The following is an 18,418-nucleotide window of genomic DNA, read 5'->3' as shown; positions in this document are numbered from 1 at the left end:
TTAAAAAAATATATTGAATTTGAAAAACAGATTATTTACGGGTTTTTTTATAAGTATTTTAATATTTTTTAAATAAAAATAAAACATGGTCAATATATAAGAACTTTTTGATAATATAAAAGATTATAATTATTATAGTATCGTAAATTGAATTTTATTATAAATCCAATATAAATATTTTTTTTAAGTTGACAATGTAATTTTTTATGATAATATTTAATTGAAATAAAATAAAATTAATACTTTAAAATTATATTATCATGAATATAAAATATTAAGATAACTATTGTAAATTATGATTTTTATTTTTTATAGAAAATAGTTGTAATATTGATGTATTTTTTATTTTTAAATAAAAAAGATTTTCATTCTCTGCAAATTAACAATTTTTTTTAATTAAAAGGTAAAAAAACCAAAAAGTAGAAAATAAAAAATATTTTTTTATTAATAAACAGATATTTAATGTTTGAGTTTTTTTTTTTTTTTCCTAGTTGATCGTGGAGGAGTTGTTTAACTTCCGTGGTTCTTGTGGGAAACGGCACGGGGAAGTTGATACCTCGATGGTGATGGCGTGGGCTTTAAACGGGAAAAGGTGTAAGGCGAAAGGGAAGAAAAAAAAGGTCGGGCGTGGAGGGGGCATAGGAAGGTTGACTGATTAGGTTAGGATAATTTGGTAATTTACTTTTATGGAAAAAAATTAAAATATTTCTTCATTCCCAGGGGCACGAATTAAATGTTTTTGTTGAGCTTATTCCACGAAATCATTTTTTGCATGATGAAATTCTAGTCGTGCTCGCTCGAAATTGAAGAGATTAAAAAAAAAAAATACTTGGTGGAATAGCTCGGTATTTAATATAAGCTTCCCAGGAAATCTAAGTTAGTTATTAACAACCAGTAAATGTTCTCCCACGAGGTTGTGTTGCATTGGAATATTTCAAAGAAAATTGCGAAAATTTTGATTGGTTTGATTTTATTCAGCTCGGCACATGAAAGTTGAATTTCATGTGAATCTTCTATAAAAATTAATTTATGAACATTTTAGATTGTGATATTAAAAAATTTTATTTTTTGTTTTTTAAAGAACTTTTCATTGTAAAAAAATATTAAATTGATTTTTTTATATAAAATTTTTTTAATAGTTTTTAAAATGCTGGTGTAATTTTTTTTAAAAAAATATATATTATTTTAATATATTTTAAATTGAAAAATAATTTTAAAAAACAAGTATTATCAAACATAAAATGAATGGCTATTCATGACTTCTACATGCAATGAAAAAAAGAGAGTCTAAAATTGAAAAAAAATTGTACAAGTTATAAGAATCAAATTATACTATATCTTCACATACGTATTTGCATATGTATACAGGCTTGTCCTAGTGCTCGTGTGTGCATCATGGTATTCATAATTTCAGTTATAATATAAGATAAAGTCTATCTCTTATTGTATAGTTTAAAATAATATATATTCGTGTCCCTACGAGTCATGCATAACAATTTATACATGTTTTATTTAAAAAAAAATATTAAACAAGTTATTTTAAAATTATAGTATAATTTTTTTAATTTTTTTAACTTCTAACTTGTCAATATTAATTCATATTACTTCTCGAAGAAATCTTTTGGAGTCGTCATACATATCTTTAAGTGACTTTTATTAAAAATTATTCATAAAAAAGAATTAAAATTGATTTAGGGTGAAAATAAATTTATAAAAATTTAATCGAACACGGTCGATCACCCATCTGTTCTCTCGGTGAGGATGATAAGGAACACGGGAAAGAAAAATGTTTGGCGACTATTTTATTTTTATTTTTATTTGTATTTTTAATTCAGTTTGGTGACTATTTGCCTGTATGGGTGAGAGAGAGAATAATCAACGAACGAAAATGTCCTTTAGAAAAGTGAAAAGGGGTCACATGGGATGTTGCCGAACGTGGACCAAGGGCATGATGGATGGAGTTCATTTAAGAGAAGGCCCTACGCCAAAAACATCATTTGTACTTGCTCACACACCATGATGTATACCTCCCTCCAAATTAGAGTCATGGTCCACACGCATGGCCTTTCCACCAACTGCTTCTCTACTTTGCGTAGGCGGTGAATCTCTTATCTAATTTTTTCTATTTTTTAAAAAAAACTTAGGAGTTAAGCACCAGGAAACTCTGACTATATCTAATTGAGAGATTGTATGTTTTTTATTACAGTTTGTGGTATTTTTTAATTAAAAATATATTAAATTATTTTTTCTAATTTTAATATTGAAATTATAAAAAAATACTTATAAAAGAACTAATTTGATTTTCTTTTAGATGATAACGATTTGAAAAATATTATATAAAAAAAAAACATAAGGAAACAGAGTGATAAACGGGCTTGTAACTTTAAGATCATTTAAATAGAATATTAAATTGATGAAATGTATTATTTATTATTGAATTAAAATAAGAATATTTTAAATTAGATTTTAGACATTAAAATAAAATTATTTTCAAACATGTTTTTAGTAAATCGTCTATATCTAGGATGGTGTATTTATAATGATTTTTTTATGATTTGTTTTCTATCTGAACATAAAATGATTTTAAGATTAAATTTGCTTCTATTTTTTATTTTTTATTTTTTTGATTAAATTTTATTTCAAAAGTAGGATTTATAAGAATTTTATCAGTCATCGCCTTATGGCCCCCGGAGACTGGGGCCTAAGCGGCCAGTTATGCATAACTTTTTTTGTGTTTCATAAGGTCTGCCTACTCTCTCTCTGTGTTTTTTTTATATTATTATTATTATTATTGTTCCGTTACTTTATTAAGAGAGTTATTCCCCTACTTTATTACACGTGGTTTGGCATAAGCAATAATCCCAATTCATCGACTTTAATCAGATTTCTATTTTATATAAAAGTAGCTTTAATCCAATACTGTATGCTTATGCAATTAAATTGACATGCATGACCTGGGAAGACGAAAAAGAGAAAAAAAAAGTGATGTCATGAATAATAATTGTTTTTTAAATATAATTTTTTTTAAAGTTATTTTTAATATGAAATATTAAAATGATTTAAAAAAATCAAAAATTAAAATTTAGCAAAACAATAGTTGCACTGACTGGACAAATATCTCCCGAAAGAGTTATTAGACTTAGTTTCACTCAGTATTTGATTTAACTAATTAACTTCTAGATAATATACTTTATAAATCAATTTAAATTTACCCGAATCAATCTAAATAATATCACTTTAAATTTTTTTTATAGAAAATTAAGATAACCCTTTGTTAAAAAAATGAATTAATTTTTGATACGTAAATAGTTGACATATCAAGTTGATCTAGTCATTTCTTATCTAATTTAATTTGATATTCTGTTAAGATCACAAATTAAGTTATAGGTTATCGGGTTAATCTATCTGATCAGACTGAATTTAATAAGATGAAGTATATTTTCTTGTAAAAAAAAAAAATATATAAATAGCTAGACGGATTCTTCTTTCCCCTACGATTATAATTCGTTTTCAACGAGACTGGGAAGAATAAAATGTTTAAAACATACATTTTTTAACACATCTTCCAGCAAAGAAAGCCGAGGTTGTTTCCTTCTTTGCTCCAATAACATATAGTGATCTCGAGCCACATGACACGTGGAAAATACAACAAAATAAAGTCAAATGCAAACTCATATAATATACAAGACTCGTACACAATAAATATTGTAAGAAAAGTCCCAAACAAATTCTCAAGAAAGAGAACTAAAATCTGAAGCCCGGAGAGTATGAATTGCATGCAGTTTCCAAAATATAATAGGATGTGGATTAAAGCAAGTTTGTAGAATCTCTTTGCAGTTTAACAAAAGGAGCATGCCTTCTCACTTAAATATGAAAAAAAAAAACCATTGAACGGTTGTTTTAAAACACCATTTGTTTTTATGTTTTAAATTGGTTTCAATAATAATATGTTTGATTTAAAAAGATATTAAATTGATTTTGTTAATGTTTTTATAATGTTTTTAATGTATTAATATAAAAATAAATAAATTATTTTAATATATTTTTAAAAACATTTTGCATTACAACACTAAACATGCACACCAAATACATATTAGATATTGTGATGTAGGATGCTTTTCAAATATGTTTTTTTATTTAAAAATATACTAAAATATTTTTAATTTTTTTATATTAATAAATTAAAATCATCAAGAAATTACTAAAATAATAATTAATTTAATATTTTTTAAAAGATAAACACACTTTAAAAAAATAAAAATTAAAAATTGAAAGTTGCCGCACTCCCTAGCGGGCTTAAGTGTTAAATACTCCAAATTAATCAACCATTTAACAAGTGAAATAGCACTAATCGAGAGAGAATCCCACCAATTGGCTATAATCCGACGTGGATAGTTATTTTTAGCGAATACATTTTCTTAAGATTATATATTTGTGTGTGGTTTCGAGGATAACTTTGGACCTTTTTGGTTTGCACAGCTGCTGTCAACAATGGAAAGGACAGCAAGCAACTTTATCTTGACTTCTTTTATTGGCTTACGAATTTCTTCTCGATGATATTAGCTATGTATTATCCCATTCAATTTTCACTCACCATTGTTAAATCAATGTCATGTCCTCACCTGCATACCACACTCTTGCAAGCCCTATCCTCGAAAATATCTAATAGCCTGTTTTGAAGTGATTGATGTTGTTTTTTATTTGTAAATAAATTATAATATTATTTTTAAAAACATATTATTTTTAATTAACACATCAAAACAATTTTAAAACACATAAAACAATAATTTAAAAATAAAATAAAAAATATTTCTTTTTAAAAATAAGGTCGGACTGGAATGCTAAACTCTACCTACAAAATGAGTTAAAGATATTAAAGTGTGTTTTATTTAAAAATATGTTAAAATAAATTTTTTTATATTAATATATTAAAATAATAATAAAATAATAATTTAAATTTTTTTAAAAATTACAATTCAATTGCATTCCCAAATAGGCTGGCGACCACTAGCAAATCGAGTCTTTCATAAAGTAATAAGCCATTAATCTAAAAGTCCATTTGAGGCATTGATCGTTGCCCTTCCACAGTAGCACATAATTCTCTGCCAGTTCATTGATCTAAAAGTCCAAGATTAATTATCAGTAAAGAAGAGAGAACTATTTTCATCGCGTTATCTTTTAGATATATGAGTAAACTAAATATAAAAAAAACCTACATATAAGGAGAAGAAATATTAGTTAATGTAAATAATTTGATCCGGCGTATCCAAAACCTAGCAATCTAACACTAGAAGAGATTATAAATCTCATCAAAGAGAAGAAACATGAAATGACACGTGGTGGACACAAGAGGTCATGAATGCAGGGAGATGATCTAAGACATAGATGGGTAAATATTTAGAATTATAGTAGCGACTATGATTTAAAGTGTTTTTTATTTAGAAATATATTAAAATAATATATATTTTTTAAAAAATTATTTTTAATATTAATATATCAAAACATCTAAAAATATAAAAAAATAATTTTTAATATATTTTTTTAAAAATATATTTAAGATATCACGTTTTCAAACAGGCTATAGATAGCTAAATGCCTCTGAATTATTTTTCTTCTTTCCAGCCTAGCACATGCTACAGTGATGGATGAGTTTGGCAGGACACAGGGCTAGTGGACACGGACATAACGGCCACCGTGACTAAGGCAAGACTTGAGAATTTGCATCTTGCAATGTCTAGTCCCTTTTGGAAGGGAATGCAAGAATCCACGTTGACAGGTATGGAAATCTCGGGATTCAAGGTATCCAATATGAGCCAACATAGTATTAGAAATATTTTTTAAAAATATTAATTTTTTTATTAAAAAAATTATTTGAGATGACATTATTTTATTTAAAAAAACTAAAATTATATGTTAATTCAAATTGATTGAATGACTCATACCACGTTGACATTGTGTGATGATAACTCTCTCCCAAACATGACTCAAGTTGCAAATATATTTATTTATGGGTAATTACCTCAAATTTAAATATCAAGAATGATAACAGAAAAGAATTTTTCCACGAATGCATTGACTTTGATACAAATAACTTGTAAAAAACCCAGTTGAAAACAAACTTAATCTTAGTATTTAGAGACATTTTTTCCCGTTCCCTTCCTCAATGAAAAGTCTAATGCACCTTAATCTAAAATAATTAGGATAGCCGTCTCCTAATCCCAAATCTACCTCCCAACCACTCATAAGATCTGAAAATGAAAGCTCACGGTGGCAATTTAATCCATTTTTTTTTAGCACAGCATTATTTTATAGTCCCAAGACTGTGTTGCTTATATTTGGCGTGCCTCTCCACACTAGCCTTGCATAGGAGCATGTGTAGTGATGATTCCAAATTTCCAATCCAATTAGATGAAGGTTATATATTTTTTTTCATATTATTTTATTTTTTCAAGTGTTTTTAAATCGATATGGGAGTGTAATAGTAATTTTTTTAAAATAAAAAAATATTATCTTAATATATTTTAAAGCAAAAAAACATTTTAAATATCAATCTTTATCTCTATTCCAAACACTCCAGAACAAAATATTAAGCGGCTAAACTTGATCAACAAGAATACCCTCAAATCTAGTTTTAAATTAATCCCAGTTGAATCTTTATCCTGCAAAATGACGCTAACGAACTTCTGTATATAAAATCTCCTGTTTTCAGCCCAACCGATTTAACTACCAAGTATAATAAATGACCAGAAAAGGACCAAGAAAACCCTATATTTTGTAACTCGAATGCATATCTGATGGTCTAAATCAGTTATCAAGAGTGATTGATCTTGAAGCTAGCTAGTTAACTACACGATTCATCAAATCGCTTTCCTTGTCCATTTTATAGCGTCATTGTCAAGAATTTATATTATCTCTCAAAAACAAATAAGAAAACAATTTTTTGTTTTTTTTTTGGGAAAAGAAAGGCATTCTAGCAACGTATATAGCTGGTGGCAAGAAAAATTAATCCTGATTTCAAGCGTGTTCATATCCCGAGAAAAAATAATGGAAATTGTAGCCGGAAAAATAAATATATAGCCTGCAAATCTCGAAAAACAACTCACAAATTCAATGGCAAGAACAACATCAAGATCATGGCATACATGGCAACCACACAGGGCTTCAAACCTTGATTGATCACATTTATAATCCATAGAAAGAGTTGGGATACAAATAAGGGATAAATGGGCTGTTTTGGTGGTCATTATTTCGAATTTTTTTCTTCTAAACATAGTAATCTAAGAGTGGAAAAATCATCTAAAATCCAAGCAGAGAAAGATTTAATTTTAGCAGGCAAACGCTGGTCCTGGAATACCGTGAGCATTGAGCGAAAATACTATAATCATGATAGTATTAATTAAATTATTTCTTGTCTGAAACATCGCCGGTACTCTTCGACGAGATGGCCTGAAAATCGGATAATTTATCGGTACTTGAACAAGTATATTTCCGTCACAGCTATCTGCTAAGTTGGTGGATTAAATTAGGCTCGTGATTTAGCATAGATTTAGTCAAAAAACTCAGATGTGCCTGTCACGTTGTGTCTTGCAAGCAACAAAATACAGTAGTCTATTCCTGGCGGATTGAAGCTTTAAATGGAATTTCTACTGTATCAAGACCTCTGTCGGGTCAAATTTCATGAATGTGACGCTCCTGGTTGTTTTTATTTGACCAATCAAAGCCTAGATCAGCATCCAGCCCTCGTGAACTGAATATCACCATTGCTAACACCTAAAAGAAAACTAATTAATGATTATATTAAACGAAGTGCGCGATCCAAATATCTGGTGGTGGTTCGACGATTATTAAAGATTTGTCTGGCTTTATATGTTGATTTCGTGAGTTTATAACTTGGAATCTGATCTAGATTATTTTTTTAATTTAAATTATTTTTGGTGTTTGGACTATTAAAACTAATTTATTGGTGATTTGACCACGAGCTTACCAGCAAACCAGGAACCACCATGCCCTCTGTGGAATTGTTTCTTGAGATGCTAGAGGGAAATTTGAAAAGGTAGAGGGGCCAGATTAATGATTCCCACCGAGCAAAAGAAAAGGGGGTTTCCCTTTGCAGGTGAAGGGCATGGGAGGAGGAATCTATACCAAAAGCTTCTTTTAGGTTTTGTTCCTCAAAGTGGATTACTTTTGGTTGATGAACAAACATCTTTTTGCAGCTCAGTGAGATCAAGGTCACCCCACTTTATTTCCATGGCAGATAGTAATGCGAGAGTGCAGATGCTTCTGGACTCGCATGGAGGATGATGCCTTCGCATCATACTCTAGTCCACTGCTATTTGGGCCCATGGTGATCGGTGGACCTAAGCCCAGCTGCTTACAATCCAACCACGTAAAAAACTACACGCGCACGCTAGCGTATTCTCATGTGGTTTTCGTGCATTAAGATTAATCATTTTTATTCGGGTATTAACTAGATAATCTTGAATGAAACAGTAAACTTATTATATTTTTATTTTTTTATTAGATATTTTAACTGTATTTTACTCGTCGAGTTTTTATATATCATGCTGCTTTGAGTTTTTTATATTTTATCTGGAATTAAATTAAATATACATAAGATCAACGGTGAGGTTCAATCAACCATGTTCCACCATATGTTTTTATTATTTTTTCTAATATTTTTTTTTCAGTACAGCACTTTTTTTTGGGATTAGATTTGGATTTTAGACTTGTATTTTATTTATTCATGAATTCCATGATATAGTGATTTATAGATGGATATTTAATAATTTTCATATTTTAGTTTTTTAGAATTTTATTTAATTATTTTTCAATAATAATTATTTTTAAGATAAAAAATCAGGCACCTAGTAGGTGGACAGCCTCCATCGAAATGACAAGTGATGATCATGAGTATTTCTGAGTTTTCAACATGATTCATTGCCATCCTTATTTCAACTTTATTTTTTTAATAAATGAATAAAAACACGAATAAAAAATCACTTAATATTCTCAAATATAAGAATATTTCACCATGCATTTTATTTTTTTCCACCTGTGGGCTGCCTCCCACCCCACTTTTTTTGTACCGTAGACAACTGCATGTGAGAAGGCATGATCTAACATTGGAGGCCCAGCGTTTGGAAACCATGCAAACATAGCAGCATGTCAGTATAAAGGTCGGATTCCTTCGTGACATCAAAAAGGATGTACTACACAGATTGAGGGCCCCAGCCTTTACATTGAATAAAGGAAGCTTAATGCTTTGGAAGGCTTAAAAACAAACCCAAAGCCTCTTCGGATATACTTTTACAACTTAATATTTTTTTTTCATTTTTTTAAAAAATAGTTTTCATAAAAAGTAGATTTCTAAAAAATAAATTGTCTTTTAATATTTAATAGTATCATAAAAAATAAATTAAAAACATTTTATACTGGTTGACTTGAAAAATAACTTATTAATTTTTTCAAATTTATTAAAAGAATGAGTACCAATTCTTACATAGAGAATTGAAGAAAGATAAAATTAAAAAAAAATCATAAATTATTTTAAATAAAATAAATAGTAATAATCAAATTTGATAAATAAAAAAATAAATAAAAAATAATAAAAAAAACAAAAATCAAGATTGATATAAAAATTAAATTAAATCAGATTACAGAGAGTGAAGTTGAAAAAAAAATTTAAAATTAAATATATAGCAATTAAAAAATTAAGAACTAAATTTGATATAATTAACAAGTAATAAGATATTTTTTTATTTTTTTACAGTTTTTAAAAATATTTTTCATTCAAAATAAAAAAAACTATTTTTCTGAAAACTAAACCAAAATTTTCAGTTATCAACTTTTTATTTAATAATAAACAAACATTTAAAAAAAAGAAAGCGGTTCATAAAAGGAACTAAGCAACCATTTAAGGAACCTGCTCAAGGACTGCTCTCCCTCCCATCACGATTTACGTGTGCAAGAGTTCAAAAGTAATTGTCATGATGGAACTTATTTCACCCAGAAAATTAATATAAAAATAATTTTAAAAACATTGTCATCATGACACGAAACAGATAATAGAAGTATTTTATGTTTGGAAAATATAAAAATCCAATTCAAAACCCTGTTTGTCTCTTTAAAATTAAACGCGCTTATATATATATATATATATATATATATATATATATATAAAATACTAACTAAACACAAATTTTGATACAATTCAAACACGTAATAAAATCCTTTCTAGTTGTATCTCAACACAATTATCCAAACCAAACTTGCATATCCACAAGAGATTACGAGAGCAGTATTGTAAGAGCCCCTGATTATATTTCCATCGGCCTAAATATCGGGCTTAATGCTTTTGTTGTTGAGCTCATGGGATAGTATCTCAGGCTTGGTTCATCAATCTTCTTCCCTTACTGGCTAGGTGCCCACTAGTTTGGGCTTACTAATAACCCATCCGGACCTGAACTAGCAAGTCAACTCATCTCCAGCTCTCCTTCCTTCAAAGAATCAAACTGCGCCCATCATCCTTATCCCCTTCTCCTGTCTGAGGGGCAGTCACCAAGTCTTCACTTCTGCGAGGCTCTCAAAACTAAGGCCCACTTAGGGTTCCACCGCCTCACCCTCAATACCACACAAAACCCTTTCTATTTTCCTAAACCCAAGAAAATTAACGTAACACAGTGCCACAACAGACCCAACCAGCAGAGAAGAGAGGGTGAAAGCAAGGGACAGGAAGGAAAATGTTTGGGGCATTGATAATGACATTGAAAAAACCACAGCATCCTTAATTGCCTATGCTAACTGGCCACAGTGGTGCTCTTAATTAAACATTCCACTTAAAAGATTTTCTCCTGTGAGCGTAGTGACTCCCATTTCTGGTTTATCAACAAGGGTATTGTGGTAATCGGATATTACATTCAAGGGGTCCATCTCATTCCATTGCATGCTAGAGGTCAATGACCCAGCAAACTAGATGAATCGATCAAACAATAAGAAAAATTTCAATCGGCCAACAGCAGAAAATGTATGACCAAGTTCAAAGTCATTGCACCTGACTGTCTGTAATGGAATGAATTAGCAAAGTCACCAGCTTCACATAATGAGCCAATACTCTACATTCTGAACAATTGAAAGTATCCAGAAATTAAAATCTCAGTCGTTAACATATCCAAATATTTCAGACACAGCCAGAGAGGTGTGTCGGACACAAAGGTTTTCATAACACTAGCATTACAGTCAACAAAATAACTCCTCAATCCAGGTATTCATAAAACCTTAGACAGCCTCGGATAAAACTAGAAAGAAAAGAAAAGGGAACAGTAACCATTGAAATGATAAACCCTACTGCAAAGCAGACAATTCAGACGTGCACAAAAACAGCCCCTTGAAGCACACACTAAATGGTAGAGACTATGGTAGTTATATGGGCTTGATTTTGAAGTGGAGGGAGATGAGAGAGAAAACAAAGCACTTCAAGTCCTGCAACCACATAAAATGCATATAAGAACACCAGAAAAAATAAAAAATAAAAGTTGGTAACCAGACAAGCAATGGGACACTATTGGCAATATTAACAAGCACATCTAAAGGCAAAATATGAAAAATTAAAGGGTTAATGGAATTTTGAAAATAAGAATCTTGGTTTGTCATTAACATCCTGTAACGCCCAAATGAACCCTATTAAACTTCCCAGTAAATTAGTGAATGTACAAGAACAGTTTGTCTTTAGAAATCAATTCTCTATCCATCTCACCTTAAGCTTTGGATACTTGAAACTAGCCACTCTAAAAATCTCTCTTGCTGCACACAATGCTTAAAATCCTTGCTTTTGCATTTATCTTTCAAAACACAACTATTATGCCTTCATGACAAAGGCAATAGATTCCATTTAACAAAGAACACAAATATAATATCCAGGCAAGCAAGTTCACAGCCCCATAACGAGACACAAGTTCCAAACCTTTTATTTACTTGCTTAATACACAGATTTAGATAAAGTATTTTTCTCACAAAAGTTTTGATGGATAATCATATTAATCACTCCATCCCACAATGCAGCATGCACATAAAACCATAACTTGTAAACTACTCGGGCTTTCATAAAAGCAAGTGCAATTTGAAATCATTATGACACATATTACTTGTGATGCAAATGTATAATTTTTCCTCTTCAGGGAAGCAATATCACCTACTTTCTCAGCATTTCCCCCATTTAACAACGACATATCAGCATGTTAACAAGGGTAACTTGCAATTCAAGAATGAGCACATTTGAAAGTAAACCCACAGTTAGAATCCTTTCACCAAGAATAAAATGACTTAATTGTACAGATACAAATTACTGTTCAAGACAGTATTTACACACAATGACTGTGAGCACGCTTTAACCACTACATTCAAAGAGATATTCATGCTTATAAATTGCAATCACCTGAACAAGATAATAGAAGATGCGAAGCCCTTCAGGATCCTGGCTACTGTGAACATCAACAAGTGATCCAATCTTAGACGTAGTAAATGAAATATGCTCATTCCCCATCACAATCTCCAGCTCTTGCCTCCCAACCCGGTCCGGCTCTGGCCAGTTGTTGTCATCTTCCTTCATAATCTAAAGAAACCAAGAATCTCAAAAACATGAAAGAACCAAATCTAAACTGCCAACGAGTCAGAACTTAGAAGAAGTTTTCTAGCTCTTGTACATGAAAATTCATCAAAACAATTATAAAAATGTTTGCTAAATGCAAGCAAAATAAGAATTGATTTTTGTTAAAATCAACGCTTAAGTAATTTAGTTAAAAACAAGGCAAACCAAAACCCTAGGTTCCATCTGCATTTACTTATAACTTCGAAATTAACAAATTTCATATGCTAAAATCCAATCCTAAGAGTTCTCTAGGAAAATAAAATATCTAATAAACAAACAGAAAATTATTTACAGCAATGGCAAGATTGTAAATTTTGTAATCAACATGACCAAAAAAATTAGACAAAACCCTAAGCGAAACAAGAGATGTAAAAAGTTAGAGAAAAAGAGGAAGGGTGAGAGAGAGGAGTACCTCGCTCTCGGAGATGATGCGGCGGCACTCTTTGAGAACGGCGGGGGTAAGAAAGACTTCTTTACGAATCATGGTGTCGTTTTTGTAATTAGAGTTGTTTGCGTATCGGAGTTTTCCATCAGGCCGGAACTCGAATTCCAAGAATTCGTGACCGAATTTACCTCTGTGACCAACGTAGTAACGAAGATAGAACTCTCCGTTATCTTCCTCCATCGCTGCCATTGCTTCCTTCTCTTTCTCTTCCTCTCTCTTTGTGCTTCTGTTTTATTTCTAAGAAAAGAGAAGGAAAAATGGAAACCCACTCTTAAAGTTCAAAGCTTATAGATTTTAATGGGCTCGGCCCATTGTTTTGGCTTATTGAGCATTTCTCTATCAATAGCTTTAGACAGTAACCACGTTGGGAATTGCAATATTGATTGTGCATTTTTATTTTATTTCCGAGATAGACTCAATTATTATTTTTTTATCACTGGATTAATTTAATTCAATTATTTCTATTAAAATAATTTTTTCTAATTTTTTTTAAAATTATTTCAAATTAAACTTGAATTTGGTTTGATTGAATTAATATCAAGTTTAAAAACTTAAATAAATTAATTAAATTTAATCAAATTAATATTATTTTTAATTTAATTTAAAACCTGATTCAAAACAAGTTTCGAGTTATAAATTTCTTAATAGTTTGCCGAGCAATAAAGTTTAAAAACTTTGCTTCAAAGACGTATTTTTTCTTGGATGTTTATTTCCTTTTCATTTCATTATTACGTGGCTACCTAGTTTTTGTTTTTAAAGATATTTCTTATATTTTTATTGGAAATAATTTGTTTAGCCTCCAAGCCTTAACAATACAAGTCTTATAATTTTTTTCTCATTTTCTCGCTCTCTTTTATTTAAGCTACCAAGAAAAAATTTAATCCAAGATTTTTAAGAAGGAAAGATAAAGATATGGGTGATTATTTTCGGTTTGATTTGGTTTTTATAAAAAAAAAAATAACCAAACTGAATTTTTTTATTAAAAAAACCAAAACCGGTTCAAACCGACAGGTTTTGGTTTGGTTTTTTAGGACAAAAACCGATTCAAACCGGTTTGACTTGGTTTTTTTGTTTGGCTTGGTTTTCAGTTTTTTTCTGGTTTTTTCGATTTGGGTCCAGTTCGTTTTTTTTTTATTTCAGACTTATAAAACTGAAACCGAACCGAACCGATCAGTTTTTTCAAAAATTTAATCAACGTTTTTTTACGGTTTGATTTTCTCAATTTAATTAGTTTTTTAGTTTTACTCACCCCCACCCCTATAGTCATTTGAGTTAAGGATATACAGGCCTTATTGGCAGGCACACAATGAAAATCTTTTTATGCTTTTTAACATGTATTCTGTTACTTCAAGGGTTGGGCTAGCAGATACATGGAGCTCTGTTATCTCTAGGTCTCAAATTTGAATCTTCCTGCTAATAAAAAACTCTTGGGATCACGGATTGTAGAGTGTAAAACACCTTGTGTAAAGCTGATTTCAAGGATTGTTTGTTTCTGTACATGAAAATTGATATAGAATACCTTGCGTTTTTTTTTTTTTTTAAAATCTTAATTTGGGGCTGTAGAAAAGAAAATGATTTGGGCCATATACATCTTTTTTTTTTTTCCAGCTAATTTGTGCCATATCCTTTTTCTTCAGCATTAATCTATTTCAACACGGCATCCATTATATATATATAGCCGCCCATATATTAAAATGTATACTTTGACCTAATTCATTTGAAAATTGGACTCCGCATGCCATAGCAATGGATACAATCATTTGACAGTTGTGTTGGTCCAGTTGTTATGCTTTATCATAAAGTCTAATTCGCCAAGACAATTTAACAGAACATGGCCTTGGGATACATGCCAAGCAAAACATATATTTTCAATCACCTCAGAATCATCTAGCAAATGGTTTTTGCTACAAGGAACATGCATGCATGATTTGTTGCATATATACACAAATAATGGAGCTTATAAATAAAAATTAATTATTCAATAACATAATATATATAAACATAAATTTCACATCCCTCATCCAATAAAAATTGAAAAAAACCAGCTTCAACCCAATGATAACAAGGACATTAATTAACAACGATAATATGGCATGCACTGCCTCTTCACTGGCCCATCAATGCAACAGTTGTTCCGAATACAAGAAAGACACCAAGCATCATGTTATATAAAATGCTGGTGGCTCCATTATTACTCTTCGATGGTGGTGGTGGTGTGACGGTGGTTGATGGGGTTGTAGGTGGCGAGCCAGATGTAGTTGGTGGAGTGGTTGAACCATCGTCGACTGGAGGTGTGGTGGGGGTACTTGGGGTGCCACTGGCTGCGACAACGGTGATTGCTAGCTTCATGCCGCCGGAACAGTGACCAGATGTGGGACAAATGAAGTACATTGGACCAGCCGTGGACAAGGGTACTGTTGAGCTTCCATCAGTATAGGTTTTCCCGAGATTACTCGTGCTGCAACTATCGTAGTCGCCTTTCGATACTTCAGCCACAGTGTGTGTGGAGCTATACTTGAACACTGGATTTTTTCCAAAGTTGTAAGATGATGGTTAATTGATTAATTACTCTGTCTTATATCATAACGAAAAACTGGATCTTATGCAATGTTATTAAGGCACTAAATATTCTACTCAAAACTCATAATAAACAAGGTTTAATTCAACTTACGAAGAGAGTCACCAACAGTGAATGTTTTACCACTAACCCAAGTGGTGTAATCTCCGAACGTGGTACTCCAGCCGGACGAGTCACCAACAGTGTACGTTGTAGCAGCATAAGCTGCTGGAGCGGCAAGCACAAGAATTAGGAGAGCAGATGCAATATTGGCCATGTCTGAAAGCCTTAACAATCTCTAGCTAGAATACAGGAGTAGTTAATTAGTGGCTAAGCTGAAAGGTGAGGCAAGACCTTCTATCTTATATAGGCTGCTAGAGGTATATTTGTTGATGAGGAAGGAATTATTTTATTGAAAGGAGAGAGTCTTCTCCTGACACCCATATAATTACCTGTTACATGTAACCAACTTCCCTGTCTGGAATCAAAGAATATAGTGGTTAAAATTAACAACTCTTCTCCCCACCCTATTCTGTCTACCTAATGCTTTGATAAATTCAGCTTCTGCACAGCTCACTCGCCTAGGGCTTGCACGGTCTGGCTCCTATCACTTATGTCTATTCAAATTAGGGTTTACTAAGTTAGTTTGGTGGCTAAAAAGAATACTTTTCTCCCTCCCTTAATTTCTTGAATTCAAGCTTCGAGATCGATATCTAGTATAATTAATTTATTCTTCTAAATGCATCGATTCAATGTACGAAATGCATTTTTAAAATCGTGTAAATTAATCCAAAGTTATCTATAATAATCATCTAACAGTAAAGAAAGAAATAAAAGAAAGCTATGGCTGAACAATTACGCCATGCAGGGTACTGTAAGACGAAAGCCAAGCCAAGCCAGTTTGCCATAACCTCTGCTGAAAAAAACGCAACTTTCCAAAAATTAATGTCTCTCATTTTTAATCATTATTCTATCAAATGCCACCAACTACACTGATAAGAAAATCATGATGCAGATATATATTAGGTTGGCAAGTATGTGTTCATATGTTGACCCTGAATTTATGAGTTGTTGGTGGGTTTTTGACGCATGAATTAAACTTATTGCCGTGCCTTAATTTTCTTTCTCTAAACTAAAGAGATCGCCATAATTAGGGTGTAGTGCAAGAAAAACTAGCCGCATCAGTGGACCAAGATACGTGTGTTTTCAATGATTAACTGCCCCTTTAGAATCGTGCTTAATCATGTAAAATATTCTCAAATTATGGACTGATAATTTCTTAAAGTAATTTCACCTTTAGTCCTTTTATAATATTTAACTTGTCATATTGGTCCAGATAATAAGACTGTATTAATTGCCCCCACATTTTCTTATTTCTAACCTTCGCTACTAGTGTCTACCGTAAGTTCGCTTCATCACACTCAAGATAGAGCAAAGATGTTTTAAATTTTATATTTAAGACCCAAAATCATGAAGTTAGACAGCTGATGGTGTATTAGATACTTTTTTTTTTTGAATTCGAGGAAACCTCACCTTCCAGAAAACGTTCTTTGTGGGCTCAGGCGAGCGAGTAAAATCCCGACTGTCCCAAGCTCTTACAAGAGGTGCACGTCCTGACTCGAACTTGAGACCTGCGTTGCAGATCTCAAGCCCTTTATCATCACGTCACGCTCCTTAAATACATGTACAAGGAAAATACACCCACACTTTGACATCACCCCCTGTATTGTCCCTTGAATTATAAACAATCTTCTTTATCTTATACCACCTGGGTACTCTTAATTTGTTTTCTATCAAAGAAAAAATTATTTCGATATGCCCATAAACAAATTAAGTTGGGATTATATATTAAATGGTTTAGTTCAATTTTTCTTTTTTTAAAAACAAAATAACATATATAGTTATGATTTTTTTTATTAGATTTAACTTAAATAGTAAGCTAACTTAATTTTTTGATAAAGTCATATCAAATTATTTTTTTTTTATAAAATCTAATCTAAATCAAGAATCATATTGATTAACCCAGTACTTGGAAGCAGATCATAATAAGCTTTAGGATCCCCTCGACTTCATAGTAATACCGGGCCTAACACAGGGAGTTTAGGAGTTAAGAAATGTGGAGATAGAAGGCCTTCTCATGGGCCTGGGCTAATGCTGATTCTCAATTATGATGATGGAGGCCTTAACAGGGGCGAATTGAGAGTTGTCATGTTGGGACAGCCTATGTATAATTTAACAAGGGGCTTTGGAATATTTACGAGTCACCAGCTATATTTGTTTCTAGATATATCTAAGCTTAGATGACGACGAGCTTCTCTCTCATGAAAAATAGTAACACAAACCTGGTCTAAGCCAATCAAATTATAATAGATGGCCATGGACATGATCTTCGCCTTGTTGCTAAAGCATATGATCTTGATCGGGAACGTGATTAAAACTGGGCGACGAGTGATTCAAGACGAGGAAGTTGACCTGGATCCGGATATGTGGGGGAGGCACTGAGATTTCATTGACGGCCACAACATTCATTCCCAGCTTCATGCTCCCTTCATAATGGTGACGAGGTGCTTAGGTGATTAAGAAACAATATCATGCTTAGATAAGGTCGGCACAATCCCACGTTCTTTCCATCTTCAACTTAAGCGTGCATATGTTCTTTGAATTTACGAGGTGAGGGCACGGATTGATTTACTGCTGTGCCAAGGGACCAAAGACTAGGTGCCTTCTCTCTCCCTAAACAAAAGAGATCAAATGAATGATATTACAATCTATT

General features: G+C 31.5%; 2 protein-coding genes across 2 annotated transcripts; both read right to left on the bottom strand.

Annotated features, from left to right (window-relative positions):
* Positions 1 to 11,090: 11,090 nt before the first annotated feature.
* Positions 11,091 to 13,341, bottom strand: LOC18105080 (protein mago nashi homolog). Its single transcript, XM_006375098.3, has 3 exons — positions 13,056 to 13,341; positions 12,431 to 12,607; positions 11,091 to 11,478 (listed from the first exon to the last, which is right to left on the bottom strand). Exons 1-3 carry the CDS (start codon positions 13,275 to 13,277, stop codon positions 11,419 to 11,421), a joined length of 459 nt encoding a protein of 152 aa, XP_006375160.1. The 5' UTR covers positions 13,278 to 13,341; the 3' UTR covers positions 11,091 to 11,418.
* Positions 13,342 to 15,039: 1,698 nt separating this feature from the next.
* Positions 15,040 to 16,096, bottom strand: LOC18105079 (uclacyanin-3). The gene is made up of 2 exons (XM_006375097.3): positions 15,760 to 16,096; positions 15,040 to 15,610 (listed from the first exon to the last, which is right to left on the bottom strand). The coding sequence occupies exons 1-2, from the start codon at positions 15,920 to 15,922 to the stop codon at positions 15,195 to 15,197; spliced, it is 579 nt and encodes a 192-aa protein (XP_006375159.3). The 5' UTR covers positions 15,923 to 16,096; the 3' UTR covers positions 15,040 to 15,194.
* Between the last annotated feature and the right edge of the window lie 2,322 nt (positions 16,097 to 18,418).

Source organism: Populus trichocarpa, chromosome 14 (assembly GCF_000002775.5).
Source record: "Populus trichocarpa isolate Nisqually-1 chromosome 14, P.trichocarpa_v4.1, whole genome shotgun sequence".
In the NCBI taxonomy this organism is placed as follows: domain Eukaryota; kingdom Viridiplantae; phylum Streptophyta; class Magnoliopsida; order Malpighiales; family Salicaceae; genus Populus; species Populus trichocarpa.
This window is presented reverse-complemented; position numbering and strand designations above follow the sequence as displayed.